The 13010-nt window shown below is 42.2% G+C and overlaps 1 protein-coding gene and 1 long non-coding RNA gene across 6 annotated transcripts in view; one reads left to right on the forward strand and one right to left on the reverse strand.

Annotated features, from left to right (window-relative positions):
• Nucleotides 1-13010, reverse strand: part of AKAP12 (A-kinase anchoring protein 12) — a 31948-nt gene that overhangs the window by 3264 nt on the left and 15674 nt on the right. For all 5 annotated transcript variants that reach the window (XM_065057407.1, XM_021294847.2, XM_005507643.3 and 2 more), the window contains 2 exons: nucleotides 3426-7285; nucleotides 15-1955 (listed from right to left, as the gene is read on the reverse strand). In XM_065057407.1, coding sequence (XP_064913479.1) covers nucleotides 15-1955; nucleotides 3426-7285 — 5801 coding nt within the window. The remainder of the gene's footprint in view (nucleotides 1-14; nucleotides 1956-3425; nucleotides 7286-13010) is intronic.
• On the forward strand, nucleotides 1955-6341 carry LOC110362781 (uncharacterized). Its single transcript, XR_002420411.2, has 2 exons — nucleotides 1955-3033; nucleotides 3280-6341. It is a non-coding gene; the product is annotated as an uncharacterized LOC110362781 (long non-coding RNA).

Here is a 13010-nt window from a genome sequence, read left to right on the forward strand (position 1 = left end):
AAAATGCTACTTACATTCAAGGCCTCAGGAGCCACTGAGTTCTGACTTTGTGGACTATCACAAGATGTTGCTTCTTGGCAATTATCATCCTCCCATTTCTGTTTTTTTCCATCTTCCACTGGGAGAGGATGTTGTTCTTCCTCGCTTTCTCTGCACATTTGCTGACCTGTATGTTTGTCTGTAATTTCCATAATCCATCCAACTTCTTTTTCCCTTAATTTAGGTGGGTGTATGTCTATGGGGTCTTTGGTCAAATTTTCTGAAGTACTTAGTTCTAGTGTTGATTTCTGAAGTCCCTCACTTTCCGTCGAAATGTCTTCAGGGCTAGTCATAATTGTTAAAGAATTCTGATTTGGTCCATCTTCCAGCACCTCCGAAGTTAACAGCATGTCTTTTGTCTTTTCTACAGGTGCATGAATTTCTGCAGACTCTGTTACTGTAGCAGTTTTCACTATTTGTGATTGCTGGAGCTCTTGTCCATTATTCCATATCTCTTCCTTGCCTTCTGGAAGCTGATGATCCACCTGCGTACTTTCCAGCAGCTCAGGTGTATCTGATGGGCTTTTCCCTGTGGACTTAATGCACTGCTGTGGCTCAAAGGCAGCTGGCTTTTCTGTTTCTGCAAGTTTCTGAACAGCTGTCTCAATGGCGTTTGATACAATTTTAGTGCTCTGGGACTCTATACTCGCAGACTGAACAATGTCCTTCTCAAATTCCGTGTGGGTGAGAGACAGACTGTGAATTAAAGGAATACCATTTTGTTTGGGTTGCTCTGTACTCTGGGGCCTCTCTTGCTCCTCTAACAATCCATTCATAGAAGTGGGAGATACTTGAGGCTCAGGTGTTCCTGCACTACCAAGCTCTGCAGTCCCACAGCCTGAAAAGTCAACAGCAGCAACTGGGACCCCTTCTGAAGCCATCTGTTCTGCTGTGGTTGCCAAGGGCTGTACAGTTTCAGATGTTGTGTCTGCGGGTGTCACAGATTCTGCCATGATGTGCTCTTCATCTGCTGCAGCTGCTGCAGGCACAGGCACAGTGAGAGCCTCCAAGCTTTTAGCTTGTGGGAAGGTTGAGTCAGAGCCTTCCTCTTGCACAGTTAAAACCTCTTGCTGGACAGCACTTGAACATTCAGCACCTCTCACAGCCTCCCCTTTTCCGGATTCAAATACTTCTTTGGCTCTTTCCATCAAGTGCTCATTTTTGTTATCTTCTTTCTGAAAGTCTTGACAGGTGGAGGTTTCTAGAAGTTTTTCTTCTTTTTCTACAGTCTCTTCTTCAGCTAAGCTGCTTAGTGTTTCACATTTCTTAGGAATTGTGTCAGTGAGGATGGTGCTTCCATTTTCAGGGAGATCTGGGCGTGCTGATACATTAGATACACTGTCTGCTTCGATCTGCAGGGGAGCCTCAGTGACAGGGGTACCCCTCTCTAAGTGTGTTTCAGGTTTGGGCACAGCATCTTCCATTTTCCCACCCTCAGTTTCATCACTCTGGGAGGGGATTTCAGTTGTTTTTTCTCTGCACTGGGGCTCAACGAAGGGCACAGGATCTTTTGCTTTAATCTGCCTGCCATCCCCATCCCTCACATTCTGCTCAGCATCTGCAGCTGCCTCTGAGCCAGTTGTTTCTGAAGGAAGGGCAAAGGTTTTTACTTCGTTCTGCAGAGGAACCTCAGTAACAGCAACTTTTGTGCTTTCTTCTCCAAGGAGCACAGTATCATCTTCTTTTTCCTCTATCTGGGCAGGTGCCTTGCCAGGAGCTCCTTTGGTACAAGTTTGCTCTTGGGAGTCTAAGTCAGGAATTTCATCTTGTCTTTCAGGTTTCATGGGGACCACAGTGACAGCTGCTTCTGTGCATTCTGGTCCCATCATGAGGGTTTTGTCCTGTCCTTCAAGCTGCACAGGCTCTTCAGGTGGAAGCCCCAAGGTAGAGGTTTCATCCTCCATCTTGTCCTGCACCTGTGGAGAATTGCAACAGACATGTGATAAAGGGTAGGAACAGGGAGTGACCAGAAGTGTTCTGGGTGAAAAAGCACCAGAAGAAACAAAAAGGAGTATGGTTATGGGAAGAGCACCAGGTGATGACACTGCAATCAGTGGGTCACCGAGATTCCAGCTCATGTTCAGTTTCTCAGGACACACAACTCATTAAACAAAGGGGAGCCTAGAGCAAGGGACAACTGATAGCACTTGAAACAAAGACTAAGCCAGCAAGATGGTGGGGAGGTACAGAGGAAGGTAGGGACACATCAGCCGCAAGAACTTCCACACATTTAAAACTTAAGATAGTGGGGTCATTTATTTCCCCCGCTTTGTAGAAGTACCTCGGCTACAATTGTACCTCTGCCTATGACTGAACCACCTGCTATGTATGGTACCATATAGATCACATGTATCACACGTGCTCATATATCTTTAGTCACACTGTGCTGTGCAGGAGCCCTCATTGCAATTGTTGCAGCACCTTCTGATCCCCACAAACCATCTCCCACCCATTTCTGCAGGAATTGCATCCACCTCAGTCTGCATACAAGCCTCAGTGGCTGCTGCTTATAGACATCTGTGTGGCTGTCTTACTGGAAACAAACTTCAGTTGCCTCAGGCTGCACAAAGAAGGACTCTGACAGTAATATTGCTACTATCTGGTTGTGGCAGATGCACTCCCCACCTCCCCTCTGAGAACTGATGTGGCAGTTGCATGCACATCCCCCTCTCCTTCAATGGGGCAGTTAATGGCTCTTTTGTGAGACCCCTGAGTCCATTGGCCAGGGTCGTTAGGAGAGGAGGGGGGGTGCAGAGAAGCTGGGAAGCTTCTGGGGCGCCCACAGCCAAAGTAGCGGGGTGCAGAGAAGCCAAGAAGCTTCTGGAATGCCCACAGCCAGATCTGATCAGACTATAAAACAGGGTGCCCGCTGAGGATCCCCTTTTTGTGTTCTTGGAGCCACAGGTCATCTGAAGCCAAGAAGCCCTCCCCTTAGACTGGGATGCCGTCTAAGGTAACTTCCTGGGAAAGGGAGCACCTCACCTCCTCATCTGGGTGAGTGATATCCTTGAATAATTCCTTGCTGAATAAGCAAGTGTAGTATCCTGGAGTCAGATGGCTCTGGCTTTGTTTCTGGTGAGTGCGTGCATGCACACTGCGGATCTCCATTATTCTTATTTTGCTGTACCCCAAATAATCTCCTCAACTGATACACAAACCTGTATTTTATGTTACCAGAGTGCTAACTAATTGTATAAACCCCATTTCTAATTGGCTTATTTGCTGCACTTTTCCGTCCAGAATGAAGTCTGTTTTGGACTCTGTTGTCTGCCTGAAACTGACTCTGGGGTGCCTCCGTGACACTCGTTCTAAAGTAAGTATAATAGCTAATGCTAGCGGATTTTTTCCTTTGACAGGTGAACCTTGGTGTTATATGCAATACTTACTGCAGTGTGCACGTCTGGAATACATTCATCTCTTGTCTCATCTACTGCAAAATCCGTTATGGGTAGTTTTTCTTGTTCTGAAGCCTCCTGTTTTGGAAATGGCTCTTCTTCAGGAGTGACTGCTTTGACAATCTGAGGGTCTCTGTCTTCTGATGAAGGTTCCTCTACTGTTCTCTGAGCTTCTGATATTTCTTCATGGTCGTCTACAACTGGTTCCTCACATGTCTGACACTGGCTTTCATCTCTTGATACATCTACATTTTCACATCCTTCTGTGCTTTCTTTTGTTGAAGCAGATAGTTCAATTCTCTCAGAAGCTTCTGGTAGGACACTCCCTTCAAGTCCAGTTTGATCCTGAATGCTCCCTGCACTTCCCAGTGCCTGGAGGTCATCTTTATGTTCTTCTGTTTTTAAGGACTGGTCAAGCAAAACAGTTGCCTGGCCTACAACTTGCCCATCTTTAGCATCATCTTTCACTTCTGACTCAATTCCTTCCACTGTTGTAATTACAGTTTTTGTCATGGTTCTTTCACTAACCAGCTGGGCTGCATCTGCTGACTTTACTCTTTCAGCAACTTCCTGAAGAACTTTCTGTGTTTGTTTGTCTAACTCTTTTAGATTTTGTTCAGTGGCCTCTACTTCTTGTACAGGTGTAACCTCCTCTGTAGTATCTGGGGTTTCTAACAACTGTGAAACAGCAGAAACCATCTCAGTTGTCTCCTCAGCAAAGGATACTTCCATTGTTCCTTCAGCACAGGAAGCTTCTGCTGTCTCTTCCAGAGCTGTCACTGCTTCGGAGGTTAGCTCTAGCTCACTTGCTGTGGTGTCGTCACTTTGATCCTTTCTCATCTCTGGCTCTGTCTTAGCAGCTACCACTGCTTCTTCCACAAGAACATCTGATTCAAATGTTATCTCAGTTTCCTTCTCTTCCTCTTCTTTTGCCTGCTCAATGCACTCTGTCAGAGCAGCAGATATCCAGGATGGTGACCTTTCTTCAATACTGCTGACTGCCCTTTCCCCTTCCACAACGGTAACAGTAACCACGTGCACCAGTCCTTCATGTCCTTGTTCAATTCTCAGGCTCTCCTCTAATTTTTCGGCTCTCTCTTCCTCTGAGGTTCGTTCTCTCATCACTTCAGCATCTTTTGTTTGTTGGGCTTCCATTTTTTCCTGCTCTGCTGCTTCATATTCAGATAAAGGAACAACAGCTGGAATATCTGAATCTTCTTCAGCTGTTTCTGCCATGTCTTCTCTTGTTTGTTTAAGATTATTTGGTTCTGGCTTCCCATCTGACTTTTTCTTCCTACGCCTAGGCATCAGTTTTCTAAATGGAACCCACGATTCATCTTTTCCAGGCTCACCATCTGATGTTGAATGCTCCAGGCTGGATCCCACCACAGAGTCTTCAGTCCTCTCTTCCATTCTGGTTTTGGATTTCCTTCTTGGAGTGACTAACCTTTTAAAGGATTCCCATGTTGAAATACCTTCACCTTCAGATGGGCTTCCGGCTTGTTCTGGGGAAGAATTCCCTTGTCCTTGATCACTCTCCTGAGAGCTAGTAAGAATTGCATCTGTTACCGTTTCTTTGGTCTGTCCAGGCTCTTCCACTTTTTGGCTTTCTTGAGCAAGTTTATGTTCAGTTTCTTCATCAGATGATGATGATTTTCTCCTGGCTCTTTTCTTTGAAGAACCTACACATATAAAAGCTTCCCAGGACACAGAGGTGTCAACCTTTCTTTTGGGCTCTTCCGTGGCTTTCTCTGGTTTCTGGTCCATCCCATTTTCTTTGAATTCTCCCTGCTTTTCATCAACAGCATTTTCAGTTGCAGACACTGCAGCATCCTTTGTCTTATCAATTTCTTCTTCTTTATCACTTTCAGAAGGTCTTCTGACACGTTTCTTGGGAGTCACCATCTTTTTAAATGATGCCCAGGCTGTAACACTTTCTCTTTTCCGCTCCACATCCGAGGTTGAAGCTTCTTCATTTTCAGTGACTTGCATTCCATCTGCAGATTTTTCCAAAGAAGGAATTTCATTCATCTCATCAGGAGAAGAAGCAGAACTCTCCCCCTTCTGTTCCTCTGGGCTATCCGGGGAATCTGATAAGTGTTGAATTGGTTCACCCTGTTCCCCTAACTTAGATTCTTCTCTTTTGCCTTTTTGTTTCTTCCCAGACAGTTTTTTTAATCCAGTCCCTGTAAAGAGTTTCTTTAAAGGGCTGCCTTGTGGTCTAGTTTTTTCTTGAGAAGACAACAGTTCAGCTTCATTTATGATACCTTCTGGAGGCCTCTTTCCAGCTGCCTCTTCAGGAGTTATTTCTGTGGTTATTTCATCTGGTTTGACAGTATCAGTCAGAACTATGCCAGTTTTTCCCTGCAGACCTTCATCAATGGGTTTAATTGTCCGTTGATCATCCTCCGCGTCAACAGAACATTCAGAAGTAGAAAAGGACTTCAACGCAGGAGCATCCAGAGTCAGTTTTGTCTCATGCTCTTTGCTTGCTTTCTTCTCTGTGGTTCTATCTTGAGCTTCTCCTTGTGTGTCTAACTTTCCAGTTATGTCTTCTGATGTGGGTGAAATTTTCAATTCTGCTTCCTCTGCTTTTTCATCACAAGTTTCTTTCCCCAGTGGAGAAGGTTTATTTCCTTCTCCTTCTTCAGATTTTTTGAGCTGTTCACTAGAAATTTCAATAGCCAAAGATCCTGCTTCAAGTTTCTCTTCAGAGGCTATTTCATTTCTGTCCTCTGTTTCACACTTGACTCCAGTTGACTCCGGTTTTTCTCCCACAGGTAGTACTTCAGAGAACGTTTTCAATTCTCCATTCACACTATCAGTGATAACAGGTACCACTGACTTTGTTTTTAGTGGTTTCTCTGTCACCTCACTTTCTTTCCCTCCTTCTTCAGTTTTTTCTTCCTTTTGACCAAGATCTTCTGAGACTTCCACCAGGTTCCCTTCTTGACCACCTTCTTCAGCTTTTTTCTCCATCGCGCTTTCTTTAGCAACTGCTGCTGCTACATCATCTTTTTGTCCCGTCTCATTATGCCTGATAAACTCTTCCTTCTCACATGCTTCAGCTCCTATGACTGCCACAGTCTTTTCTGATTCCTGTTTTTCACCATCAGTTTGCTCCGTCTCATGCACTTCAGTAGTTACTGCTGTCATGTTCTTTTCTTCATCTTGCTTCTCGAACTCAGATTTCTCCTCCTTTTCACTGGTTTCAGCTGTTAATGTTGACCCCTCTTTTTCTTGCTCCTCTTCTTGTGTAGGGGACTGTAGTTCATCTTCTTTAGGCTTCCTAAAACTCTTCTTTTTTCTAAATGCACTCCATCCCTGAGTAAAAAATCTTCTCAATGGTGATGCAGTATCAGTGGCTAAGGCAGCTGACTCAGAACAAATCTCATTTGTTTCTGGTGTTTTAGGAGACTCATGTTCTGTTTGTTCATTTTTCAATGTGTCTTCGGTGTTGTCTTCTGCACAGTGTGCATCCTTGGGCATTGCTGTTTCTTCTGAGCTGACTTCTTTTTCATCACCAGCTCCTTCAAGGACTTGTGTTTCTTTTTTTACGGTAAGCAGCTGAACTGGTTCCGATTTCCCTGTCTTTTCCTTCTTCACTGTGAATCTGAATCCAACAAATTTAAAAACCTTTTTAAAACCCAGATCATAAGACTGTGGCTCAGACGCTTGGTCAAGGTTTTCTGCATCTTCTTCCAAAGATGGCAACTGTTTAACTGTATTAGCATCCTCGTCATCGTCTTTCTCAGCATCTACACCATCCTTGGTGCTTGCAGCAGATGGACTTGTCTCCATAGTTTCAGCTTCTTCCTTCAGAGTTACACTGGAATGTTCTGTCTGTCCAACTGTTTTTTTAAAAAAAGAAAAGAATAGTCAGTTCCCTTCCCAATTTAATGTTATATTACATATTGATTTTTTTTTATTTCTATTAAACTTTCCAAAACAGACGTGTCCTATTATCTGTGTGCCTCATCTATGTGCTGTTATTAATTTTTTTTAAGGACCAGTTTTTGCTCTAAGATTACCAAAATTCCTTTCCTTCCTCATATCATTGTATGGGTCTTTCCAAAATTCATTTGCAAATATACCTTTTGAGCTTACATTCTCTCATTCCCTTTCTTTCATCTTTTTTTGGGGGGTTGGGGGGACAGGAGGAAGGCTTGTGTTTGGGCTTTTGTTGTTGTCATGATTGTTGTGTAAGGTTTTTCTTTTTTACTTTAAAGGAAAAATCTGCGAGAAAAAAAATTAATTCTGTCCTATAATTACTCAAAGAATACACAGAACAATGTATGTAATTATCCCTGAAGCAAAGCTCAGTATTCTGATGCAGCGAGACCTCCGGAAAAGGAAAAAGTGTGTTGATCTAAAATGATGACCAGAAAAGAAATCTAATCTACAGCTCTGTCACAAAAGAACAGTAACATGTTAAAATGCCCCTGGGAAATTTTGTATTTTTCTGGAAACTTATAACCCCCAGAACAGTTACATTACAACATATTTGTTTTAAAGATCATAAATCTTGGGATTCTCCCATACATCACATCACACTATGGACAGACAGAAACCTCATCTACAGCAATTCCACATCACTTAAAATTAATGAGGTTGTTACTATGCAGGCAGGTAAAATCCTACCCCCAATTGCTCCTAAGTCTGTGTTTGCGTCATCTCATTCTTGAGCACTGTTCTACCTTGAGAGCACTGTTCTACCTTGAGAGTTCTACCTTCAGGACACTGGCAGTCTTGCTGGGACAATTTAGGTATTAATATTATCGCTCCCTCTGGCCACAAGTTGCCTAAGTTCACAGACTGGCGTCTACATTAAACCCCCCATAAAATCTATGACACGTTCAAGACTCCAAAAGATTCTTGGGCTTGGATACTGCCTGGATTTCAGTTTAACATTGTTCTTGACCCTTGATTTTGTGCAATAGGTGAAAGTGCAAGCACATGAGTAAGCGTGCTCTTCTCTCTGACCAATCTTGTTAGAATGTGAAGATGACAAAATAAATAATAATGATAAATGTTAAACAGCAACACCTTTCAAGAAGGCACAGCCCCTTTCTTTTAAGTGTACAGGTGCTGCTTTGATGCCTAAAGGCATGGTGGACACTGCTTTCTAAAAGTACATGCATCACCGAATTCCCCAAAGTGACTCCTTTTGTATTTGATCCATCTTTTAAGTTGGATCTTACTCTGCAGCTGGCCTCGCTTTGCACAGGGGCTGGACCACCTGATCTCCAGGTCCCTTCCAGCCCAGACACTTCCTTGATTCTGCTTGCCTGTGTTCCCTTTGAGAAGAACAGCATCTTCCTAAGCACACAGACAATGCACTCTAGATAGTGCTGAAACACAACCGTAGAATAGGCAAAACTAAATCTACAAGTATACTGACTTCTAATAGCTATGTAGAGGGCAAATTATGTTTATATTCACTATCAGCAGCCTACTGATTGTTGTTTCTCAGTTGACGTAAACAAAGGTTTTTATTTTTCCCTTTATCTAACAGTTTAAAAATATGTCCTTTAATTGTTAATTCCTAATTAAAAGTCTGACCTCTGATAACATCCCAACTCCCTTAACATTTTAAAACAGAGATGTTCAAAGCAACTAATTTGTGAGGGAGTGGGCTAAGAAGAAATGGACATTCTCCTGAAGAAGCCAGGATTATTATTCTATTGGTAATATACCTCTTGCAAACACCAGAACACTCCACAACCAAAAATAAGTCACTGCCAAAACACTTTAGTCAGTAAAGGGAAGTAAGATTGTAAGCACAGCTAGAAGCAGCAATAATACTTTTGAACTATCTCTTCATTTTAAGATGGTTTCCAAATAAAAACTGATGTGCTTATTTTATTAATATTTTGGGACTCTTACTAAACAAACATTATGCTGTTGTATACTAAAACTACACAAGGATAAAGCCAAGGAACCACTTTGGTATTTGCATTCGTTTATTCTTAGGTCCAGAAAGAGCTGTCAAACTATAATTTTACAGAAAGCTTACCATGGCTTAATGGGAATTCACAAAGTTAGAAACATTTCTTCAAACACTACGGTACATATCACATATTTTATACTTATTTAGTAACAGGTACTTTAATATAATCTAGAGATAGACAGATAGATAGATAGTCTATTAACTCTTTTTTTTCCTGGCTGAAGACAGTGACATTTCTTCCCTTTGTCTATGCTACGAGTCTTTTTATGGCTGAACCAGCTATGAAATTGATCATTTAATGTTAAATAAAAATCAATTTATGAGCCAGGCTTCTTAGCACCTCTAATAGAAACAAGCCTATCAAGTCTGCCTTCTATTCTTTCTCAGTCCTGCAGTAATGCCACCGTGCTTACCCTTAGACATATGGAAATATCTATCACCATCTGACACGACTCAGACGAAGGCAGAACAAAAACTGGAGCTAAAAGCCGGCGAGTTATGCTGGATCTAAATGGGAAAGACCAGAAGCAGGAAGGCAGCAGGAGTGGAGAAGAGTTCAAAAGACACTCCTGACTCCCTGCAAGCAACTGTTGGGCAGCTAGAGACACAGCTCTCTAGGGGTGCCCCTTTCCCCTTGACAACAGACCCTGGGAACGCATCACAGAACCACGGAATCACAGAGTCACAGAATGTTAGGGATTGGAAGGGACCTCAAAAGATCATCTAGTCCAATCCCCCTGCCAGAGCAGGAACACCTAGATGAGACTACACAAGAATGTGTCCAGGTGGGTTTTGAATGTCTCCAGAGTAGGAGACTCCACAATCCTCCTGGGCAGCCTGTTCCAGTGCTCTGTTACCCTTACTGAGAAGAAGTTTCTTCTCAAATTTAAGTGGAACCTCTTGTGTTCAAATTTGAACCCTCTACCCTTTGTCCTACTGTTGGTTGTTACCAAGAAGAGCCTGGCTCCACCCTCTTGACACTCACCCTTTATATATTTGTAAACATGAATAAGGTCACCCCTCAGTCTCCTCCAAGCTAAAGAGCCCCAGCTTCCTCAGCCTTTCTTCATAAGGGAGATGTTCCACTCCCTTAATCATCTTTGTTGCCCTGCACTGGACCCTCTCCAGCAGTTCCCTGTCCTTCTTGAACTGAGGGGCCCAGAACTGGACACAATATTCCAGATGTGGTCTCAGAAGGGCAGAGTAGAAAGGGAGGAGCATGCTTACCATTTTGAAAATGCCAGGATTTAAAAAAAAAAAAAAATATAGAGTGGCATTTGAGGCTGCATTTTCTTTTAATTCCTAGAACACAAATTCAGTGTTTAAGAGGAATTTTGGGGGTTTACAAGTAAGCAGAATTACTGTAAGTGGGGATTGATACAGGTATTCTATTTCCAAAGTGAGAGATAAGGTGTAAAACTAGCATCTAAAGACACCTCTCCATATTCATGATAGGCATTCAAAGGATTTTTGCTTATTCTAGTTATAAACTGATGTGTTCTTAATACTCAAAGACAAAGACTCCATAACACTAAAAGGCTTTGCAGGTGAAAAGAGCTGAATACATATTACAAAATCTGCAGCTATGGGTATGTATTAAGAAAGCAAATGCAATCATAAAAATAGAAAACACAGGATTCAGAGGCACAGTGATGAGCTTTCAAAACAGTTAAATCAGGCTGACAGTAATTAGATCTTCCTTGTGAGCCCAGCAAACATGCTACCTTGCAATACATCATTGAATAAATCACAAAAGGGAAAACTATGAAAAATATTGACTGAACACATACTTAATACCAGTCTGAAAAGCTGCAACTATACTACACGTCACACTTCCATCGCTCTCTCATAGCACACAGTGGGTATACTTGTAGACTTAGTACAGGCACCACCCCTTCAGTTCCACAACAAAAAGCATTTAACCTGTCCAGAAGGTATTTCATCCCCAAGGTAACACAGAGCTTGGATGCCACCTGATAAGTGACCTGCTGCTGTTGCTCTGAGTCTCTCCTTTGTCTGCTTCTTTCTCCTTTAGATCACTGGAAGAGACTTTAAAATTGATTTTCTGATGCCCTTCGTCAGCATTTGAGGAAAGAGGTGCCATTCTGGAGATTTGCCTGCATGCTGCCAGGAGGTTGCCACTGCTGTGTGACAAGCCTGCAGTGCAATATATATCCCAGTAATACTTCCACAAAATATATTCCCAAGAGCATTTCTATATCTAGTAGGGCAAAAAAGAAACAGAAGGCCCGAGAAGCCAACTATACTCGCTAAACTTTATATTTAGCAGTCAGATTCTTTAATGACAGTTTTATTAATGGCATTCTCGGTGCCCAGACATTGTTAGTGCACTTCTGTATGCAAAGCAAACCATGAATAACTCCAGTTTGAAATCTTTGAAAGTTATCTGCACAAGATATTGTTCAGAGTACTGTAGCATGTCACTACCACAGGTATTGTTGAAAGACAACTAGCACTTTCTAAATGAATTCATGGAATTTGAAAGCATCTTTAACAAACACGGGAGAACCTCAAAGTGCCTACCAGAAAAAAAAAATCTAGTAAAACACTGCTATGAATACAATTTCTTTAGGTCTGTCCTGAGGAGGGCTACAGTCCACTACCTATGTGCTAGTCAAGAAAACCAATACAATAAAAATATCTCCAGAGGCAGTGATAAATATCAAAGGTGATGTCATAAAATTGATCCACTTTGCTATTTGAATCCACTGTGGTTAAGAACTAATGCTGAATTTTTATTTTAACTGCTTACATACCCGTTAAGCTTTCAAACATTTTTAATTGAATCAAGGTGCTACTTGTGTTCTAATAACTACAAGTGTTTTGTTTCTTTCTGAGAGAAACATACAAGATTGATGCTCTTAGGGAATCAAAAGTGCTTGATTTCATAATTTCATAGGTAGGATTTCACAATTTCATACTATAGACTAATATAGTATGAATTTATTTCTGTTTTATCAGAAGTTTATTGATCAGATGTGGGAAAATTAATATTTTCAGAATGACTGAATTCCAGTCCCCCATCCCATTAACAATGAAATTAATAAGTAACACTTCTCTTTCAGTAGGCTGATAGACACTGTTGGCACTGCAGCTTAATTAACTGTTCCCACCATCTCGTCTGTCTCTAGAAGTGAAAACGTGTTTCTCCCCTGGTAGTTGCCAGAGGGTTAAGAAAGGCACTCTGACTGCAAGAGTTAAATCCAGCACACTTCATGGGCTTGCAGTCAACCATGTCAACATCTGGAGCTGGTTGACTTTTCCCCCTAAGGATTTGCAGCACGACGCTGGATTTTTTCCATGAATTCCCTACATTCTCAATCTCTCAGATGGATGTCACACACACCCAGCGCCTGCCTCACAAACTCCACTGGCCACCGAAAGGCTCCAGAGGACTTTGTGCTGTTTGTATTTATTCAATGTTGAAGTATTTAGGGCCAAATCGTGCTTTCAGTCACATACACAATATTCTCAGTAGGTTTGCAAGAGTGTAGACGAATGCCAAAGCCATAAGGGCTGAGGAGCATTTGACAACCATTTGCCTCCATTGTATTTAGATTTGCTATGACTATGACTTGTAAAAAGACACCTACTGCCCTAAAACT

This window comes from Columba livia, chromosome 3 (genome assembly GCF_036013475.1).
Source record: "Columba livia isolate bColLiv1 breed racing homer chromosome 3, bColLiv1.pat.W.v2, whole genome shotgun sequence".
Classification (NCBI taxonomy): Eukaryota; Metazoa; Chordata; class Aves; order Columbiformes; family Columbidae; genus Columba; species Columba livia.